The 23148-nt window shown below is 45.7% G+C and overlaps 1 protein-coding gene across 1 annotated transcript in view; it reads left to right on the forward strand.

Moving 5' to 3' along the window:
- The window catches only part of DNAH9 (dynein axonemal heavy chain 9), a 299454-nt gene that overhangs the window by 144563 nt on the left and 131743 nt on the right, over window positions 1-23148 (forward strand). Inside the window, exons 36-41 of the mRNA XM_027131074.1 lie at window positions 2246-2420; window positions 6846-7019; window positions 7494-7701; window positions 19335-19500; window positions 21180-21282; window positions 21846-22085. Coding sequence (XP_026986875.1) covers window positions 2246-2420; window positions 6846-7019; window positions 7494-7701; window positions 19335-19500; window positions 21180-21282; window positions 21846-22085 — 1066 coding nt within the window. The remainder of the gene's footprint in view (window positions 1-2245; window positions 2421-6845; window positions 7020-7493; window positions 7702-19334; window positions 19501-21179; window positions 21283-21845; window positions 22086-23148) is intronic.

Consider the following 23148-nt stretch of genomic DNA (forward strand, 5'->3'; position numbering starts at 1 on the left):
TTGCTGATTTTACTGGTCCTTCTTCAGTAATAAAAATGCATCTCATCACTTCTAGTCACACAATCTCACACACACACACGTGCACATGCACGTGCGAAAAATTTAAAAAGAGGCAGTGAAAATTGAAAAAACATACAAACTCTCCCACTGCCCACATAGCCCTCCACCTACAGTGAGAAAGGACAGTGTTCTTGACTTCTGTCCTTATTCTACCAGTCGCCCCCTTACCAGCTGTAGCTTCTCACCCCTCAAGGTTGAAGGGGGGGACGCAGGGAAGAGAGTGATGGGCAGGAAAGGCCTTAATGATGGACCTGGTGTGACCTCATTTACCCAGCTGTGGCAGGTTTGGAAATGACTCTTTGGAAGCCTTTGTGGGTCGCTTGGACCCCTCCCATCCCTGGAGATCCCCAATATGCCTTCCCTTGAAGCAAGTAGATGCCTCTCCATCAGCTGGTCGAGTACAGCTCCTCACACAACCCTCCAGGTTGGACCCCTTCACCAGCATCTAAACAAGCCCACACGCTCACGGCCACACCTGCACCCCAGGGTTAGTGCCCCAGCGAGCACCCTCTGGCCCTGCACTGCAAGGTTAGCAGGTCTCCCCAGGGATTTCCAAGCCTGGGTCCTAGGGGAGCCCCTTTCTGAGGGTCTCTGTTCAGGATAAGCACCTGCCTTCCCTGTAGGAGGGACACTCGTTGCACACCCAGAGCCCTCCCCAAAGTCCTGTGTGCTCATTTCTAGCCCCTTCAGCATCTACCACTTTGATCCTATAAACCAGGAGTCCCCAACCCCCAGGCCACAGACCGCTACCGGTCCGCAGCCTATTAGGAACCGGGCCGCACAGCAGGAGGTGAGTGGCAGATAAGCCAGCGAAGCTTCATCTGCGCTCCCCATCTCTCCCCATCACCCGCATTACCGCCTGAGCCATCCCCTGCCCCCATCTGGGGAAAAATTGTCTTCCATAAAACCAGTCCCTGGTGCCAAAAAGGTTTGGGACCACGGCTATAAATCCTTGAGAGCACCAGAGGCCAGGTTGTCTGGAATCTCAGTTTGGAATTGGAAGAGTAGTTGGCCTGTATTGTGTCAGCACCTCATCCAAAACTGAGCCTGGGGCAGTTCCATGCTGACATTCTGTTACAAATATGCATTGAAGAAATGAAGGAAAGCCTCCCAAGCACTGAGTGTCTTCGTTACTCATGGACGTAATGCCTAGACTCTTAGACCACTTCACAGCATTGTGGTAAGGACTGCAGCCAGACTCAGAACCAACACAACACAGAACACTGAAGAGGATGGGACGCCATGCAACTCCGAGGCCCAGTGCTGGCACGTGACTTCTAAGATGGCTGTTGATGGTGTCGTTCATCTTATAACAGTGGAGCCTGCCTCTGTGTGGCCTGTGAGCTCATCCTCCCCGGGAGGTGATGACGAGGGCAGGAGGGGTTGAGTATGTGGGTCCGTGGTGCACTCCATGTGTACGCCTGGTGGGATGAGAGTGCCGTGTGCGTGTGTCTGTGTGTCTGTCTGTGTGTTCCTGCTCCCTTGGGTGTAGGTGCACCTTTGTGTATCTCTGGTTACCTGCCTTTCAGCCAAGACCTCTAAACCAAGATGGAAAGTACAAGTTCAGGTCAAGACATAGTCACAGAGCTATATTTATGAAAGAGAGAACTTAGTCATGTAAATCACCTCTGTCCTGGCCCACTCTGCCTCCCCCAGGCAAGACTCTAGCCCCAGAGAAAACATTTTCAATGTGTTTGAATTGAGGGCACTCCTCTGAGCTGGAGAAGTGGAGGAACAGTCTCAGAATTGCACCCACCTTGGCTCTGTAGGTGATTTTTGCCAATTGAAACAGTGGCACTGTGAGATATTTACTCGTTCTGTTGCAGCTTCCTACATTCCTCAAGGACTGGAGCAGGGGTCGCGGCAGTGGGGCGTCCTCAATGTTCAGAGAAGGGAAGGGGGGGAGGGCATCAGAGGAAAGGAAGATGAGAAAAGGGATCATCTCAGGAGGGCTCCTGTCCCTTCCTTCTTTGCAAAGGGAGCAGACCCCCAAACAGCTGATGAAAACAAAAGCTTAAGTAGCACCATGGGCCTCTATAATACCAAAGTTTTTGCTGCTGCAAAACTACATGAGCTTGTCAAATTGTGAGTCCACAGACACCAACAGGATTCCATAGCTGTCCAACAATACCTCTAGGATGGAAAAATCCAGTGTTTTAGAGCATATCTGTGTCTCTCTCTGCAGATTTAAGAAGATAATTCCAATCCCAGAGCAGAGCATGGTTCAGATGCTGTGCCACCTTCTCGAGTGTCTGCTGACCGATGAGGACATCCCTGCAGACTGCCCCAAGGAAACCTACGAGCTTTATTTTGTGTTTGCTGCCATCTGGGCTTTTGGCGGAGCAATGGTCCAAGATCAGGTAAGAGGGTGTGCTGAGGCTAACACCCACGCTAACCAGCAAAGATTTGCAAGACAGAACAGCTAAAGTCAGAATTAACACAGAAGCATCAAACTACTTAGTTATCTCTCCCTTGTTCTGCTAAAGGCATCAGTCCCCTTAGGAGGGCTTCAGGTAGTGAGACAGGTGAGATTGGGCTATGTTTTGTGCTGTTGTTTTTTGAGTTAGTGAATGTATCCCTAATTTCTTGGACAGTTGCTGATTGAGTTTGAAAAACTGGAGGTATAAGTACCTTATTTTGCAAGGTGATGTGTGTTTTGTAGGTGGAGTGATGCTGTGTTGTAGAAGCTTGAGTAGGGGGAATCCCTTTAGGCTTCTTAAAAACTTTCCAGAACAGGCAGGTACCACTCTGTACCAACCATCACATCTTCATACCCCTGAAACGCAGAGCTGTCCATAGAAGGTTAGACCAAAGGCTAATTGACATCTAGGGATAGGAAACCGAAGTAGTATTCATCTTATGGTGTTGGCTGCTGTAGCTTCATGCTGTTTGGGGGTGTCTTGGCATCCTATTCTCTAAGCCTTGTGTATTCCCAACCTTTTCTTTACTTAGTTTCCTCCAAATAAAAGGTACTTTACCTAGAAACAACATATTGGAGGTTAGGCAGACCAGTCTTTTAGAACTGACTAGCTATCAGGCAGTATCATATAGAGGCTGAGAACATGGACTCTGGACTTGAATTCTAACTCTGCCACTTATTACCTGGGGACCCTGGACAAGTAATTTAACCTCTCTCCGCCTTGCTCTCCCCGTGTGTGCAAAGGAGATGAGAGTGATGATAGTGGTACCCAGTTCCTAGGATGTTTGTAAGCATTAAATGAAGGGATGCTGTTCTAATTGCCCACGTGTAAAGCTCTTAGAATAGTGTTTATTATTAAGGTTCTCCTACCACAGATATTCAGTTTCATAGCAAATATCTGGTGCCTTTCTCACAACAGGGGATTAAACCAAGCTTCAAGTGTTGGAGAGTTATCATTTACTCTTTCTGGTCTGGGTTGATTATGGGCTTTTCCAAATAAAAAGGTAAAAATTTCAGCCTCCCAGGGCAAACCATGTTCTAAGAATCCAAAACGAAGGTGAGCTGGAAGAATTAACAATTAATTTAGAATTAACAATCAGTTTATTCTGTGTTTTCACGGGCTCTGATTATAACATTCATCCTACCTCCCATTACCCCCTACATGTTCTTGGTGCTCACAATTCAGAAAGCAGCTCTCAGAAGCCCCTGGAGGTGTGCCTTTCTCCATCTTCCTCTCCGGAGCTAGACGCTGGCGGGGAAGGGGGATGCTCCGAGGGCAGGAGGATGCCTGCACTGGGAGTTTGACAGCTGAGAATTTCATGCAGTCTGTTCTGCGGCCCTTGGAGCTTCTCCATGGACTGCTTCTTTCCCAGCTCCACATTCCCCCTTTGAGGCAAGGAGCCAATGCATCCACCAGGATGGACGAGAGCCTCGATGAATGCGCAGAGATCCGGAGCGCAGAGGTTGTGGCTTTCCCTCAAATGCAGTCCCTGACCTTTCGCCTGCTGAAATGTCAGACAGCAACCACCGCTGGGCTTCTGTCTCACGCTGGTGCTGAGCAGGCAGTGGGGTATCAGGATAAAGACTCTTGGTCAATTTTTCTATCTCCGTGTAGAAAAATTTAAATCCACTCAATTCTTTTTAAAAGCCCGGGAGAAAGCATCCCTCCAGGCGCCGCGGGCTCTGGAGCACATGGAGCTGTTGGCGGCTGTGCTGGCACGTGAGGAGAGAACACGGGAGAAAGCTTTTAGCAGCAGGGACTGTCCAAGCCCCCCACACAGCCTGCATTCAAGCCCAACACGAAATAGTGCTGTAAATCAAAAAGTATGAAGTTGGCCAAAATATTTGCATCAGGAACACCAATGGTGCTTATGTTTAAAAAGCTGTTATTAAAGCGAAGCAGAATATAATACAAAATACAGCCCATACTTGGGTGGAAGTTCTAATAAAAAAGGGAGGGGTGGATCCTGGCTAAATACTTTGCAGCAATCCCAGAGAATTATCTCTCAGAAGTAAATGATCTCTCAAGAGAGCACCAGATTGGGCAACTGAGAACCTGGGTTCAACTCCCAATTCTGCCATTTGCTGCCAGAGGTGTAACCTTTGAGCTTTTGTGTTTTCATACATAAAATAAGAGTAATTTTCAGTAGCCAGGATGACTTAGAGCATTGTGAAGACCAAATGAGGTGATATTGTGTTCCAAACTCTGCTACGTTGTACCACACTGTGTGCCAGTACAGACTTAGTGCAGGAAAGGGACCAGAGAATTGTCACAACCTTAAGGAGATGGGGTTCAGAAGGGGCCTCTTCATTGAGGTCATTGCTGACGAGTCACTCAAAGAGTCAAACTGAGAAATGGGATGACTCAGCAGAGGTGACCTCGTCTTTCCAGTGTCCAATTACAGTAGACGGTGAGGTCAAGCACCAGATTGCAGGAAGCCAGACAGTGTTGGTGTAGCCCAGCTAATGGCTTGGCTGAGAAACTGACAGGGTAGCTCAAGGAGGAACTGGGAGTGAGGAAAGTTATGTGCACCCAACCTCCTTCTTTCTAGAGATGGTCTTTGTCTTGGATTCTCCATATAAACTTAAAAGATGGTTTTCATTAGGAAGTTAAAAGGTCTTCAAGAATTTTATCCAAAGGTAGACAGCTAATATGTTTTCATGAGTAAATATTGTCAGCCAGAAAACAATTGGTGTCAGGTAATACATATATGTTAAGATTTGTGTTTTCATTTAGTTTTCATTGGGAATGGTTTTCAATGGCACTCTTAGTTCTGCCGTGGTGTTTTGGGGAGGGAAGCGCTCTTTTCCATAGTGTAATTCCATTTAAGAGATTATCCAAAAGTTAGTCTTTTTAATTCATAGGAAGATTTTAATATCTGAGAGTACTCAAATTAAGGGTATAAACTTCCCACACCTTCCTGTTATGACAGATAAAAGCACAGAAAGGACAACCCTTGAAGTCATGTAATGTTGGTCATTTTAATTTTTTGTACCTATTTTAAATTCTGTTAGTATATTTACTTCATTGTAAATATTTTTTAGGGTACCTTTGTATTTTGCTTTGACCTTGGTTCTGTGATTTGGATGTCAACAACTTCCCCCAAAAGCACCAGAATGTTAAATTCTAATGTCATGATCCCTGTCTGGGTTATTCACCTTTAATCCTGCTTTCAGTTTCTATGTGCACAGCAGTATTTTTAATAAAGAATTATACAGAGGGAAAAAAAAGAATTTTATCCATGAGTCAAAAATGGAGATTTTTTTCCTAAGGCTTCTGATTGCAGAGAACAAATATTGAGAAAATAGTGTCCTCTCAATCTGAATTCAGATCAGAATAAGAACAGCAAACAAATCTGTCATTAAGGCCTATTTCCATTCTCTTTTTAAGGCAAAAGAATTCCATTCTATTTACCTAATAGACAGCGAAATGAGTGCCATTTCTTCCAAGTCCAGATTCATTGCCATGCGCCCAGCTCCGTGGTCTGTCCTCCTCCCCAGGAACATTTCCTAAAATGCCCAATCTGGACCTCTTCCCTTTTTAGGATTTTTCCTAGGTCTGTGTGCTCAAAGAATGGGTTTGCTCCCCTAGAGAGTTGCCAGTAGCAGCGGGTATGTTTGGGATGTTTTTTTGTGTGTTGTGTTTCAGTTTGGACTCACTAGCTTGAGTACACGGGTGCACAGCCCCATCCTTAGGGGCTCATGATCTAACATGTATGCATATATAGTGCTACCTATTCCTTCCGTCAGAAAGACCTGTATACCTTTGTCTCTGCTTCTCCTAGATTTTTAGAATTTTAGCTCTTGAAAGAAATTTAGAAATACCCTTTCCTAGAATCAGATGAGAAAACGGAGGCATGGAAAGATGTGATTTGTCAGTGGTTATGTGCACGACTCCCCAGCTGAGGCTCTTCTCACCGCACCATCCTGTGCGCCCACGTGTCAACAGCCACCATTTTATTCCTTCCATCCCTGACTGCTGTCCTGGTCGTTGCTCAGAGCCTTGGGAGTCTAGGGGGACCGGGGTGGATCTGTCTCTTCAGGAGATCTTGGCTGCACTTGCCCATCTTGGGGCCATAGGCTCCTACTCTCCTCTGTGTTCTTACACCTCCCTCCCTCACCCTCCACCTGCCAGTGCTCTGAGATGCATAATGCCAGGGCGACCCAGCCACCTGGTCAAGCAGGGGCACATGTACATGCTCAAGGGAAGCCCCTGCTTAGCTGGGCCTTGTCGGGGTCGATCCTCGGGGGATAAGCAGGAGCCCTCTTTGCTCCCGGTCCTGACCTTCTGCCCGATGCAGGGCAGCCTCCCCAGGCTTCTTGTGCTCTGCAGAGCCTTGACTCCTGACCTGCTTTGTTTTGGCAGCTCGTGGACGACCGGGCAGAGTTCAGCAAATGGTGGCTGACCGAGTTCAAAACAGTCAAGTTTCCCTCCCAAGGAACCATCTTTGACTATTACATAGACCCAGAGACCAAGAAATTCGAGCCTTGGTCCAAGCTCATCCCCCAGTTTGAATTTGACCCTGAGATGCCTTTGCAGGTGAGTGTGGCTGAGTGACCAAGGACATGCAGTGTCCCCAGGATCTGCAGTGGCTCTAGCGGCAGCCCCTTATGGATGTCTGAAAGGTTTAACCTCACTAGGAATTAGTCATCCCCAGCTACTTGTCTTTTCAGAGGAAATTATAGGCGCAATGAAGTCACAAGATCTCCCAAAGCCTAGGTAACTTAATTACCAGTCCCCCACATCCTTGGAGGAGAGGACGGCCAGGACAGAAGATTCTAAAAGAGAGGCCACAGGGAGGCAGACAGCGCTGGCAGAGGAGGAAGGGCCTGCTCTCTACCCAGAGCATGAGTTAGTAGGAGGGTCTCACTGGGTATTAGGGGGGCCCTCCTCCCCGGGGTAGTGAGCTCCCCGACCCCAGAGGAATTCCCTCCCCTGAAATGCTCCGGAACACTCTGCCAGCATCTGTTTCTCCCATGAGCCCCCGGCACACTCATCCTGTTCCCACTCCAGGCCTGCTTGGTGCACACGAGCGAGACCATCCGAGTGTGCTACTTCCTGGAGCGGCTCCTGGCTCGGCGGCGGCCAGTCATGCTGGTAGGGACCGCGGGCACCGGCAAGTCAGTGCTGGTGGGAGCGAGGCTGGCCAGCCTGGACGCTGAGGAATACCTGGCGAAAAACGTGCCGTTCAACTACTACACCACGTCGGCGATGCTGCAGGGTCAGTGTTACGGAATACATCAATAAATCGTGTGAATCGGTCCCGCTGCTCACTGCTCACAAAATCAATTACATACTTGCACATGGTGTCAACAGAAGAAAAAGGTGCCTTTAATCAGAATGCTGGCAATCTGAGGAGATGGTGGCCTCAGCGTCCTCCAAAAACCATCTCCCAAGAGTCTGCTCAGCCGTGAAACTTTTTAGAGAGACAGAGAGAAGTCATCTCAGTTAATCACTGAGATGGGGGTCAGAGTCCTCGCCATGCCTCACCGTGTGCAGGCTTGTCGGTGCCCTGTGATCTTTCTCTAGATGTTGTCTGTTCACACAGTTTGGTCACACAGTTGACTTGCGAGGTGACTGAAGGGGAAGCCAGGGAAGAGATCTGGTCATCTGTTAATTACTTATTCTCCATTTCTACATCTTTGATCTAAGGGAAGAACTGAGGGGTTAGGCAAGGCGTTGTATGATTAAAAGATTTGAAAGCTGTTCTTGGGTCACAGGTGAGCAGAGCATGTGGGCGCCTGGTTTAAAAGTTAGTTGCAATCGATTTGCTCAAGTGACAGGAAAAGGGGCTTCTTGCTGAGAGCGGTTTCCTGCAAGGAGCTGCTTACATAAGGGGCCCAGGGGGCGTGGAGGAGGGGGTGGGGTGTCTGAGTGTCCACTCCTTCTACGGGAGCTGGAGCTGGAGCAGAAGTCAGGCACCTCCCAGGCTTGACTCCCAGCGGCAGCACTGTTCCTTCCCCTCCCAGTCCCCTTCTCTCCTCTCCCCTCCCTTCTGTGTCCCACTTTCCAGCACCTTAGCAAGGTCCCCTTTCCCATCCTTTCTCCCTAAGTGCCTCCCTGGCCTGCTAAATTCCCCCGGGGTGGGATTTCAACACAGTATGGGTCAGCACCTTGATGACAAAGAAAACAGAAAACCCATTGGAAGATTTCCATGGGCTTGTAGACTTCTGGTAGTGGATGTTCCTCTAGAGATCATTTTATTCACCCCTCATACCTCATAGATGGGGAAACCGAGGCTCAGGAAAAAGTATGTAGTTGCCCAAGGTCACCATCAAGTGGCAAGGCTGGTGTGGCACACCCAGTTTGCTGGCCACATGGAGCGTGCATTTCACTGGGAGTTTACACGTTGGGCTCCCGAGGGGACATGGGTCCTCAGGGTGTGGCTTCAGGGTCCAGGGCTCACTACATAAGATGTTTCCCCCTCGCCACCCACTTTCTCCTTGACCTTCACCTACTGTCAGTTCTCCTTTTATATAGAAACACTCATCACATTAACCCTAGAAACAGTCTCCTTTTGAAGAAGTGCCCAAGCCAACCTCCCAACAAAAGGAAGGGAGTGACAGGGCTGGGGAGGAGCCCTGCTCTCACCCCTCACAGTGTAACAGCCTTGCCCCACTCTCTGTCCCTCCGCCCGGGCTTTCCCACGTGAGACCACGTGCATCCCCACCCCTAGAATGCACAGTCCACTAAAAACGAGGAGCTCGGCCTATGGGCTGTTTGCAGATTGGAAAGTTATAAGCCAGGCTTATACCTGAAAGTGAACCTGGTCTGGTCCTTCTGTGGCCCCTGCTCAGTGTGAACCACAGAGAGTCAACACGTGGTGCTGCCAGCACTGTGCTTTCCCCAGTTCCCATGTGAGACAACAACTCACTCCCCACCTTCTTTCTGCACCACTTTACCAGCTCTTCCAGGGTTGGGATCCAGCCAGCTCCTCATGCTAGTGGGGGCTGCACTGTCTCTACCTCTCACAGCAGGTTAGCGCCTGAAGCTTGTGGATGGAAGTTAAGGTCATCCCCTCAGGGACAGGGAGACTTCACCTCTTTGTCAAATCAGCCTCTGGGCTTCATCCCCTGCTGGGCTGGTAAAAGTCTCACACCTTCGGTCCCAATCTAGCAATTGACTGTCATTCCCGCCTAGATAACAAGACAAACTGAAGTGATGGAGACTTGTATTAGAACAAGTAGTTTGTCAGTGATGTGAGCATCTTCTGTTTGAGAAAGAACACTCCGATTTTCTTCTGCTCTTCACAATGTGAGCAGTTATAGACACGATACACTTTTAAATTTAATTGTTTTCTTAAGTCTACACAATCAGCGAAACAAATCAAGCCCTGGTCTGTGTGTTTACCAGTTTCTGACGTGTAATTACTCCCACCATGACCAATTTCAGGCGACCCCCACCATGTCCGTGAACATGGAGTTGGGAAGAGAAGCACAGCAGAGCACCATGCATCCTATTTCTGCTCTGCAGATTCAGTAGGTGGACATAACCTCAAGAGCACAGATAATGGTAAAATGTAGTCACATAATTTTCACATGATGAGTTTTGAATATTCATTACCTTAGTTTTTAATATAATTTACTTACTTGTAAGTTTATCTAATTTATGTTTTTAAATAATGGCTGTGTTGAACCACCAGCTTACTAAGTTCCCTGTTTTTTTTTTTTGTTTGTTTTTAGGTGTTGGGAGTAGGAGTTTTATTAATTAATTTATTTTTTTTCGGTGTTGGGTCTTCGTTTCTGTGCGAGGGCTTTCTCTAGTTGTGGCAAGCGGGGGCCCCTCTTTATCGCAGTGTGCGGGCCTCTCACTATCACAGCCTGTCTTGTTGCGGAGCACAGGCTCCGGACGCGCAGGCTCAGTAGTTGTGGCTCACGGGCCCAGTTGCTCCGCGGCATGTGGGATCCTCCCAGACCAGGGCTCGAACCCGTGTCCCCTGCATTAGTAGGCAGATTCTCAACCACTGTGCCACCAGGGAAGCCCCTTAAGTTCCCTGTTTTAACAGTCAGCTCTCAAGAGGCAACTCCAGCAAACCACTAACTTCATCTTGACTCCATGACACCTCAGCCACCATCAAGCTACACAATGTCATAACCTGGCACTGTCATGTCCTGGCACCGTCACGTTCACACCCAGCAGCGGTCATAAGCAGACTTCACATGCCTGGCTGGTTCACATCCTAACACTGTTTTGCTACTGAACATATCTACCTCTACACTTACTTGCAAGCCTTGAGTCCAGTGACTGATCAGATTATCAGGTCTGCCCACTCTTACTACTACTATAACTACACTGATAATGGTAATAATAATAACTGATATTATCAAACATTCACCAGGGATGTGTCAGGCGCTAACCTGAGATTAGACTTTTACACGTTTTTAAATGATTTAATCTTGTACAACCTTGGAAAGTATTTGTATAACCCCCATGTTATAGATGAGAAAACCAAGGCACAGAGAAGTTAAATAAGCTACTTGAGGCTACACAGCAAGTGTGGTGGACCAGGGTTTGAACCCAGACAGTCCGACTTCAGAGCCTGTGCTCTTAACCATTAGGCTATACTACCTCCCTGACAAGAAACACTTTGGAAACTGAAATAAATATTTGATAATATTCCTCTTTTTATTAGTGGTACTATTTGAGTCGTCTAGAGAAATTGTTTTCTAGAGTCCTGTTATAATGATTTTATAATGTAAAAAAATGCTTTCACCAGAGAGTGAAAATTCATAACCAGGGAAAAGGAGAGGAGTGTCCTACTCCTGACTCTGAAAAATACTGGATTCCCTTGCTTGGAACCTCCCGTCCATTACTTTAGTCACAGGCCAAACAAGTTTTCTTATCTGGCTTCTTAGCTGAAAACATTTTAGAAGCAACAAAATGGCAGGGAAAAGGGTGCTACCAACAATTAGAAAAGTGGGAGCAAAGAGCCTGGTATCCAACAGGAAATAGAAAACATAAAAAGGAGGTGCAGGAACCCAAAGGGTAGCTGCTCTGGCATCAGAAAGGTGGCAAACTGTCCCACCCACGTCAGGAGCCCATCACTCTTTTGAAGCCCAACATTTTCATTGCTGTTTGTACTTAAGACCCTTGGAATTAAGAGAAGATTCAATGTGATGTGGTGTAGTCTGCTTTAAAGGCCAGATAGTATACCCAGACAGATGTGCAGAAAGTGTGTTTATAATGTGTCTGTAATGTAAAAGATGGGAAATAGCCTAATTATCCATATGATGGAATGCTAAGCATTGTTAAAAAAGAATGAGGAAAGTCTGTATGAATTGAGTTGGAACCATTTCCATGCTCTTTATTGAGTGAGAAAAGCAAGATACAGAACAGTGTATATAGTATGCTCCAAAGTATATCTTGTTTAAAAAGAGATAGATAAAAGTTTGCATATATACACACACACACACACACACACAGTCATACATTTATGCTTGTATGTACTAAGAATATCTCCAGGACGACACACAAGAAACAGCAGTTGCCCCTGGCAAGGGGAACTGGATGCTAAGAGTGGGATGGAGAATGACTTAAACTTTTTAAAAATTATGAAATATTTCAAGCATGCAGAAAAGTACAGAAAATAGTGTAACAGATGCCCATGTACCCACAACCCAGATTTCACAGATGTTAACATTTTGTCATTTTGCTGTGGATCTTAGCATTTTAAGTACAGCCAACATACCACCCCCATCCTTTCCTCTGTCTTGCCCCTCATTAGCCGGAGTAGGACCACTAGAGTTGATGTGCATTACTCCAAATTTACGCTTTTGATACATATATGTACCCATAAAATACACCATGTTGTTGTGTGTATTTAAATTTTAAATATGTATCATACTGTAACTTCTTTGGTAACTTGCTTTTTTCATCACTGTCTGTTTTAATGCATGCAGAACGTTTTCATTGGTTTTTCACTGCTGCATAGAATTCCCTTGTGTGAATAAATCACAGCTCTTTTATCCATTTTCCTACTAAAAGGCAGGATAATTTTTTAACCTTTTCCTTTTTTTTTTTTTTTTGCGGTATGCGGGCCTCTCACTGTTGTGGCCTTTCCCGTTGCGGAGCACAGGCTCCGGCCGCGCAGGCCCAGCGACCATGGCTCACGGGCCCAGCTGCTCCGCGGCATGTGGGATCTTCCCGGACCGGGGCACGAACCCACGTCCCCTGAATTAGCAGGTGGACTCTCAACCACTACGCCACCAGGGAAGCTCCAACATTTTCCTTTTTAAAAAACATTTTTTGAGTTATATTTGACATACAATACATGGCACACATTAAAGTATACAATCTGATACATTTTGAAATATTTACCCATCATGAAACCATCACTACAATCGAAATAATGAATACATCCATCACCTCCGTGAGTCCCTCACCTCCCTTAGTAATCCCTCCCTCCCTCCCACCCCCCCCCCCCCACCCTGTCCTGTGCCTAAGGCAACCACTGGTCTGTTTCTGTCACAATAGGTTAGTTTGCATTTTCTAGAATTTTATACAATGTATACAATTTTATATAATTATACAATGGAATCATCATACAATAGGCCCTCTTTTTTGTCTGGGTCCTTTCACTCAGCATGATTTTGAGATTTATCCATGTTGTTGAGGGTGCAATAGTTCATTCTTTTCATTCCTGAATAGCAAGATAAAATATGTAAAACACTCAAAATGATTCCTAGCATACAATAAGTGCTCAGTAAATGGAAGCTGTTATTCTAACAATATTAAAATCCTTCTCAACTTTAAAAATCTATAAATATTATGCAATAATCTCTAAGCCCCAACTGCCAGGAACACAAAAAGGAACACAAGCAAACCCCTTTTGCTTGAAAAAGGCATTTAACATAAACTATGCTAAAACAAAAATAATGTTTTTGGAAAAAATGTTCCAGCTTTCAAATGGGCAGTAACTTCACCCCAGCATGTCAATTCACTGAGGTCTCCAGGGGGATGCTTTGCAGTTCACTCATCCTGCTAGTCCATTGAATGCCATTTTTCTCAAAATCAGGTGTTCTTTTATAGAGAAGGCAGCTGCTTGATACTCCCTGCATCTCTCCACTCTTATTGCATCCAGCTCTGGGGTCTCCATTGAGTACTTTTCTAAACTCAGATTCAAAATTCCTTTAAATGCAAATGCGGGTTGTGTTTCAAGGCATTCACATTGCTCACCAGTGCAGATAGCACTTGCTTTATTTGAAGTTTATACTCTGCCAAACCACTGTATTATCAGTAATGCTTTTGACTGCAAGCCGCAGAAAATCTGATGATACTGACATAAACAGAGATTCTTTTTTCATGCAACAAGAAGTCTTGAGGTAGGCAGTTGCTAATGCTGAATCAATGGTTCAATGATATTGAGGCTATAGTAACTATTAGTCTCTTAGATGGTACCTCAGGGTAGCAGAATGGCTGCTGCTCCGGCCATCACATCTGCATTCCAAATGGAAAAAAAAAAAGATAAAGGGAAGAGTTAGTGCCCATGTCAGGAAATGATAGTTCTCCAGGAACCCCACTGACTTATGTGTGTGTGTTACTGTTCAGAACTGTGTCACGTGGCCGCCCCAGCTGGAAAGTGACTAAGGAGAAGGAAGTAGGAAATGGTGTCCATCACGGATCTGATGATCTTTATTTTTACAAGATGAGAAAATGAGGCTTTAGAGGTGTTAAGGGACTTCCCTCAAAGTCACACAGTGAGTTAATAGCCAGGCTGTCTTATTTCACTGAGCTACAGTGTCCATCCACTTTGATAAGACAGTAAGTCATGCATCTAAATTTCCATAATAGAATGCCAACTTTGCTTCCGTTCATCTGATATCTGGAGCACATGGACGTCTCCGCCTTTGACAATAAATAAAATAGGGCCTTCACGTGGTCATTGAAACTCTCAGACTTCACTTGATAATTCACCAGCAGCTGCACAAATCACAGATTAATAACACTGACACCTTGGCTGAGAGAGGCAGAGGCTGCTCTAAATGCCACAGACGCAGTTGCACTGCTTTCTTTCCCTTTGCTGAGTTACCATTTAATGATCCACCCTTTGGTGTTGGTTGAAAGTTAGGACAATAAAAGATAATTTTCAGGGTTTTTTTTAATATCTCCATGCCCATTTTGCAGCATGATACACCTTTTGTAAGTTTCCACGATATATGCCTTTTAGAATTGAGTGCCTGAAAAGTTTTTTCATACAAAAGTAGAGATGGGTTTATACCAGTGATCTGGGGTGACATGGTTACTGTAATTAACACAGATTTAGTTCTGAGCTTTCAAGGAGGCAGTTCTTAAAGAACAATGTGACCATTTTTATTTGGTTACAGTAACTATGTCATCCCTGATTACTGGTACAAATAAGTTTCTTCTATATTGTTTTGGAATCCCTTTTTAGCCTTTATTTTAATTGGTCTATTTTATGTCTGTTGAAATAACTTAAGCCTTTTCTCATTCATTTTGAAAATATAAGGAATTTTTAAAACTAAAATAATTTGCAATGACCCATAGACAGGACAGTTTAGAAAGGGAAAAGGAGAGGTAAAGAACTGGGTCACAGCATCACTGGGCATATATTTGCAGTGTGAAGCGAGTGAGCCAAAACGATGCTCGTCACTGTCCTAAATTCTGCCATCCAACTGCAATTTGAAGTATTAGTTCAACAAATATGTGAGTGCATAATTACGCTAATTAGATAGGAGCTCAGGGGTCTGAGTCCTTGTGTAAAACAAATCTCCATCACCTATTCGTTAAAAGTTTAAGGTTGGACAGGACCTTAAAAAAGATCTGATCAAACTCGCGACTTCAAAGGAGCATTACGTTATCGCAGATAGACAACTCTCGCCATCGCCTGAATATCTTCCAAAAAGGAGATGACACAAAATTAAATCATCAAAGACCACCTAGTGGGCAAGACACTCTACTTGGAATGGGGGGAGGGGGTTTCAAAGTATAAGGAAATTGAAAACAACATGTTTCATACTGTAGGGAAACCATTCCATAAATTTTGGCACCTCCAAATTATAGAACACAATGCAGCAATTAAAAATCGTGTTTTGGGAGGTTAGGTATTATCATATAAAGAGGTTTAAAATATGAGAAACGAAAAAAACATATACAGGCAGAATATACAGTATAATTCCAATCTTGTAAAGGAAAAAATCTAACAGAGCAAATAGACTAGAATGAAATACACCAAAATATTGAAAGTAATGCTTACTGCTATAGGTGATAGAATTATGGGCAATTTTCATTTTCATCTTTATGATTTTCTATGCTTTTCAGTTTTTATATAATGAATATGTATTATTTTATAATCATACAAAGTATGTTATTTTTTGAAAGAATAAATGAAAAGCCCTTACAATATAACCGAAACATCTTAATGTGAAAAATTGGATAATATGAAAGGAAAATTGTTCAAACACAGATACACAAATCATGTCAGTTCAAAGTAAGACACAGTTAATTATTAATGATCTCTGTCAAAGACATGGTCAGGCAATGAGTTAACTAAACCTGGGATTTCTGAAGGGTGGAAGCCAGGTCGTAGTAAAGTTTAAGAAGCACTTTGCTGTGGTGGTTACATAAGATGCCATAGTCAGACCTGGGTTAGAATCCTGACTTTGCCCTCAGTAGCTGTATGACCTTGGATAAAGTCCTTCTACTTCCCTAAAGCTCAGTTTTCTCATTTGTTGAAAGAAGTTTTTAAAGGTGATGACAATGCATGCTAGGGATGCTCTGAGGGGTCAGTGATACGGTGCACATCCAGTCCTCCACACAAAGCCAGGTCCCTAGTGATGCTCTGTGAGTGAATGAATGCACGGCTCTGGTGCTCAGAGACTGGAGGAATCGTGGGACTGCAGTGGTCAAGGAAGCCCTGGAGAAGGGTTGGGACATAGTGGTTCACAAGCCCTCTCTTCCCCAGTGATATGAAAGAAGCACTGAAATGAGTATCAACAGCCCTGGGTTCTAATTCCAGCACAGCATTTAGCCTGCCTTAGCCTCTGTTTCCTTAGTTACAAAGAGGGGATGATAAGTCTTTCTTTGTCTATTCATGGAGTTTGTTATCATAATAAAAGTCATTCATTCATTCATTCTTTAATAAATTTTTGAATACCCTCCTTTGTGCTAAATAGTCTTCTAGGTGCTGGGGTTATGACAGTGAGCCGAACAGAGAAAGATTCCTGGCCTTGTGGAGTTTATAATGCGGAGGAAGGGGGATAAATAAACGAGATGGATAAGAAAGACATAGAGGATATTAAGTGGTAATAAGTGTTACGGAGAAAAATGAAGCAAGGGCAGGGAATAGGAGGTGGGGTTTTAATTTGGGCCTGAGTGCCAGGAAAGGGCTTGCTGAGAAGATGGCACTTGAGTAAATAAACGCACAATGGGAGTGAGGGAGCAAACTTCTGGCATTTGGGAGAAGAGGACTGCAGACAGGAAGCAGCCAGAGCAAAGGCCCCGAGGCCGTGAGTGACGAGTGAGTCAGAAGCAGGATGGCTGGAGCAGAGGGAGTGAAGAGAGGAGCAGTGGCAGAGAAAAAGGAGATGCGTGGTTCCCCAAGTAACCAGACTGGCTTTTGCTCCAAGTGAGATGGGACACCACCCGAGGGTTTTAACCAGGGGACTGGCACAGTCAGATTTACATCTTACAAGAATACCCCTGTCTGCTGTCTTGAGAATATAGCGTAAGGATCTAGGGCAAAAGCAGCAAGACCATTTGGGGGGATGTCACAGTCACCAGGTGAGAGCCTCGGACAAGGATGGTAGCAGTGGAGACAGTGAAATGAGGTAACAAACAGGAACCCACTTTGAAAATGAAGCAGCTCTTCAGTGCACAATGGTGGTGAAACGGTGCAGGAGGGATGGTGTGAATCAAAACACGGGGCAGCTGCTGCTCCTCCACGTGGCCACAGGCTGACCGCCCAGCCGTTCCCGATGGAGAAGTGCAGTAAGACGCACAGGTGAGCTCCAGGGCTGGGTACGGCCTTGTGTGCAACAGTGCAGAACCTGGAAAGTTGGTGGGAGGGTCACATCTCTTGATATGTCTCATTTGTTCAGTGCCTTCAACATCAACATTTTTGCTGAAATGTAAACCCACTTTTGCTCCTCCAGTTCTACCTGGAAGCAAAAGAACTCACTACTATTCCATTCTAGATGGGACTTGGGACAGAGCTCGGCCAGGAAGGGATCCAGCATGTGTGTGCCTTTTCTAGGGAGGCCTCTCTTTCTCTGGAGTACTTGACATCATCCGTTTGAGATAATCCCGTGCATTCCAAGCCCACTTCTTGTTAGCTGATGTGCTTTTCTCCTCAACAATCCTTGAGAAGCGTAAAAAGTGTAATCAACCCAAATTACAGGGTCTGCTTAATTCCAGGAGTTGATTTGAATATCATTGCTTTGGGAGGAGGAGAAACAAGTCTTCCTAAGGAGAGAATTTCCTATTAGAAGGACTGTTCTCAAATGCATGTCCTTGACAGCCCATTAATTATATTTCATTTTGACAGATCTCATATATAGTTGTTATATCTTAAGCGGGGGAAGAAGGTGTTGGGTGATTAATTGGTTGATAGTGTATGTTAATTGCATGCTAATTTAATTTAAATTTAATTCATATTTGGAACACTTAATTTAACTCAGGACCAGAAAATTGGAATATTCAAGCTTCTTGAAGGAACTTGTCTTTCCATCTGTCACCTTCATATGTCTGTTGACACCTCCTCCTTGTTTACAAACTTGTTTTTCAAGAAAAGGAATCAGGTGGTTCTTAGAGCCTCCAGCGGTAATAGTATTGGTTCTTGCAATACATAAATATTTAATTGCTTTATTGAAAAAAATACATGTATCTCCAGCCTATTACTTAAATTTGCTCTAAACAAGTCCTGTCAGGCTGGAAAACCGTACTCTTTGATTGCTTCCCTCTGGCTGGGTAATTGAAGAAGCAGCTCCAGGAGAGAGTCTGTACTTGGTTTCCAGAAAGGCACTGAAGATGATCTGATACCTGAAGGCAGAGGGGCGCTGTTCATGATACTGGAAGCTTCTGGGAAATTCTCTGGGGCTCTTGTTTCTGCTTTCCCTCAGGGAACCCCAGCAGGTGAACTCTCTGAGAATACTGTTGACAGAATATCCGGTGTTTCCTCTCTTATAGCATGGGTGGAAGGAGCCTCCTCCCAGCCCTGGGATGGGCTGCTCCCCTGCTGTCTTAGGTAGAGAGGGCAGGTCTACCCAGGATCTGGAGATACCCAGGATCTGCAGATTTCCTTGGGGGTAGAGTACTAGGCCTTGGGACTTCTGTTTCTAGTCTGCAAACAAAGAAAGTGGACCGCAAGTGTGGTAGAAGGGACATGGGCTTTGAAGTTTAACTGGTTTGGATCTGTATCCTGGCTCTACCTTAGAAGAGTTAATTCATTCTTCTGAGTCTCAGTTCTGTCACCTATAAAAGGGGTGATGGTACTAATCTTGTAGCAGTGTTGTAAGGATTCAGTGAGACCATAAATGTCTGTAAAAACCTAACAGAGGGACTTCCCTGGCAGTCCAGTGGTTAAGACTCCATGCTTCCCACATAGCGGGCACGGGTTCCTTCCTTGGTCGGGGAACTAAGATCCCGCAGGCTGCACAGTGAGGCCAAACAAAAAACACCCTAACACAGTGCGTAGTCAGATGTTCGAAGCCTGGGCACTGCTGTCACCACTCCTGCCTGGTCATCGGCCTCCTTCCCTCTGGTCCTGTAGAACTGCCTGCTGCTGGGAGCAGCTCTTGTTTGCACGCTACACCATGGCTTGTCCTTGACATTGGACTGTCTTAGTACTGGCATCTGAGCTTTGAACCTCCTTCCCTCACTCATTGGCTCTCTTCTCAGCTGTCCTGGAGAAGCCTCTGGAGAAGAAAGCGGGCAGAAATTATGGCCCCACAGGCAACAAGAAGCTTATCTATTTCATAGATGACATGAACATGCCTGAGGTGGACGCCTACGGGACTGCACAGCCCCACACCATCATCAGGCAGCACCTGGATTACGGCCACTGGTAAGAGCACACATAAAGGGACTCGGCCGGGTGGGGAACAGGTCCAAGGCCAATCGCTGTCCTGTTGTTGGAGCTGTAGACCTCAGCTCAGCTCTAGTGCCAGATGAGAATCGCCACAGCAAACTGAGTCCCTCATGGGATTCTGTTTCCTGAGTGTTCTTCCTTCCAACAGGAAATTGAGACCCACTGGAAGAGGTTGGTCAGAGAAGGTACTGAGCTCTCATTTAAAGAAAAATGTCTACTTTTTTCCTCAATATTCATCTCTAAAGCTGCCTTCTTCAAGCTCCCAAAGCAGAATTAACCAGTCCCCCTCCCCCTGTCCCCCCTCCCCCTGTGGTCCTATCGCAGTGAGCAGGGCCTTCGCTGAGAACAGCTAACATTCTTATAGTGCACGTGTGTTTGCGGGTCTTAATAGCCTTTGTCTTTTCAGAGCATCTCACAGTCTCTCATGTTATCTCCTGCAACAGAATAGTTTTTAATGGCAAAAGGTCTAAACTTGCCAGAAAGAAAAAAGCAAGTCAGTGACTTGAGATAACTCTGGCTCATCTTCCTACCTCACACTGAATCTACTGCTGCTGAGAAGGAGCAGGGAGGGCCAAGAGGGAGTTCAGAGAGAGGAATTACAGTCATGACAACAGTCACCCGACTTGCCTTTCATTCATTCCTAAGGCCTTTGTTGGACGCGTGCCATGGACCACCATCCACAATCTCCACACAGCTGAAGTCTCCTGGAAAAGATCAGGCTGCTTATTGAATAGTTTTACTTTAGATTCATGGTCACAAACCTTCAATGGGAAGTAGAAACTTCCTGGAAATTCTACTGTATTGCGTTCATATGTTTACATTTCCACCCTCCAAAATGCCTATTTCATGCCTTCTCCTCTCCCCTCAAACTTCCCACCCGACCTCAGCTGATGGTCACTCCCGCCATCTCCATTTCTAGCTTCCACACCCATACAACTTACTTCCATCCCTGTGCATCTTTTTCTCCCTCCCCTTATTACATTTTCCCTGAGGCTCAACCACCCCCCAGCATCTTGAGTCTACTCTCTCCATCTCTCGAAATCTCACTTCACCTACTAGTTCCCCTATCTCCCGATGGGCTCCTTCATATCAGTGTCTAAACCTGCACAAATTTATCCTATAGTGTTAAAAAATCATTTTCTAATTACTGCTGTGTCTCTGCATAACCAGATTCTCCCCTCTGTCTCCACCTCCTCATCTCCCGCTCACTCCTCTGTCCACTATGATTAGGCCTCTATTTCCTCCACTTTACTGAACTGTTCCTGCTCAACTAACTGTATCTTTATAGTGAAATCCAGCAGACCCCGTTGGGTCACCATGTTTCTTATCTTCTCTGCAGCACTTGATGTGGTTGACTGCTCTGTCCTGTTGGAAATACTGGCTTCCTTTGCTTTCTGGATACTACACACCCTTGATTTCCTCCTACCTCTTTGACCATCTTTGTGGTCTCTTCTTCCAGCGCTACTTCTGTAGATGTTGTATCCCTCAGGAATTTGTCCTAAGCTCTTGTCTCTTCTCAGTTTCTACCAATGTATCTAGACTGTTTTTTACCCCCAAACACATGAATGATCAGGCACATCCCAGCTCACCTTGACAGCACACTTACTTGCCTCTGCCCTCACTCAACTCTCGTCCATGGTTTCTGACTGTTCCAGGTATGATCGAAACAAACTGTCCCTAAAGGAGGTCATGAATGTCCAGTACATTTCCTGTATGAACCCCACTGCGGGCAGCTTCACCATCAACCCACGGCTTCAGGTACAGGAGGAACTGTGACCCTGGGGTCCTAAACACCACCTTCCAGGCTGATGTCACTGGACTATGTGTGATAATTGGCCCCTCCCCTGTCCAGCCTCTTCAAGTGGTAAATCATACAGGATGCTGATTTGCATTTCCAGGGAGACAGAAAAACCCCTAGACCCAGAGTTCTGAAGCTTTTTGAGCCAGAAGGAATCAGGGTTCATCTAATTCAACTTGGTCTTCAGGTTGAGAGAACTTCAGATAGGTGAATGACCCTCCCAAGGTCATGTGCATTCTCAGGATCACATTTAGATTTGGACTCAGATTCCCAGAGTCCAAGTTCCATTCCCTTCCTGCTACGCCATGCTGACATCTTTGACCAGAAGTCCAAAACCCATTAATCATTTGAGGTTCAACCTAAGTTTGGGTTTAATGTGAGAAATGTGGCCAGAATGTAGAATTCAAAGCCCTTCTAAGAATTCTTCACCATCTTATCCAAATCCTGAAGAGGTGATTTCTGTCCTGTGACCACGGATGTCTAACTCGTGGCCTCCTCCATGTGCCTCTGCTCCCCTATCTAGCGTCACTTCAGCGTGTTCGCCCTCTCCTTCCCGGGAGCAGACGCCCTGTCCTCCATCTACTGCACCATCCTGACTCAGCACCTGAAGCTTGGGGACTTCCCGGCACCACTGCAGAAATGCGTCCCCCAGCTGATCCGTCTGGCCCTTACCTTCCACCAGAAGATCGCCACCACGTTCCTCCCCACAGCAATCAGATTCCATTACATCTTCAACCTCAGGGACTTGGCCAACATTTTCCAGGTGAGTCCATCGGCTCCAAGACACACTAGGAGGCTTAGCCATGATCCTGTCCCCTCCATTCTTTGCCAAACTCCCAGGCAAAGGCACAGTTCATATGGAGTGACGAATGTACAAGTAAACAGAGTGCTGTGGGGTCCGTGAGGGTCTATTCAACATAATAGAATTCTCTTTGCCCATTAAATTACTTCTTGGTAAGCAGAGTGTATTTATTTCTGAGTTGGTTCCTTCGGGCTGGAGAAGGTTCAGCATTTTGGAGATAATGTCATCTAATGGTTCTAACATGCCTAGAAAAGAAAGTGACACAGAAGTGAGAAAACTATTTTGCAGGCCCTGGTGGTACACCCATCATTCTTGGGATGAAAAATAACATCCCCTAAACCATGCAGGATAGTTTTCCTAAAGCCATGTCATACTATTCCGAAGACACCATCCGCCAGCCACTGGGATGCGTCAGTCCTAAAACTTCCAGGTTATTTTCCAGATCAAAGCCATTTCAGATCCTTCCAGCTGCTCATCTGAATAGTGGTGGCCTGTGTCTGCCTGGTGCTTCCAGTTGCTTGCCCCTTCACTACCAAAACCTCCAGAGGGCAATGCAGCAAACCCAGCCCCCTCTTCCCCTTGGCCAGGTACCACATCCTCTTGTGATAGGTCCACAGCCCTCCCATCCTGGATGAGAATCTGCAGAAACCACTTTTCAGAGAGACCCCGCTCCAGGATAGTTCTGAGCCATTATTGAGGGAAAGTGCCTTTTATCCCAAGCAGAGGCCACATCTGTAGGGAACTATCAGCATGATCAGGGAGTGAGGCATGACCCTCCATGGGGATCACATGTGTTTGGGGTTAATTACATTACCTGTGCAGGTAGGACTCTGGGGAACCTCAGACTAGCAAAGGTCCAGACTCTGAGGCCATAGAGCCTGCAGGTTCCATGGTCAAAAGAAGCAGAAACCTACTATTAGTTCAAAGATCCAAGAGTGATGCTCCCAAAAAGCTTACCTGGAGGGTGGACCACAGCCCCACAGCCAGGTTGAGTCTCTGAGAGCTCCTGTAAGCTGGCTCAGGA

Source organism: Aethalodelphis obliquidens, unplaced genomic scaffold (assembly GCF_003676395.1).
Source record: "Aethalodelphis obliquidens isolate GAN/ISIS:26980383/991018 unplaced genomic scaffold, ASM367639v1 scaffold38, whole genome shotgun sequence".
In the NCBI taxonomy this organism is placed as follows: domain Eukaryota; kingdom Metazoa; phylum Chordata; class Mammalia; order Artiodactyla; family Delphinidae; genus Aethalodelphis; species Aethalodelphis obliquidens.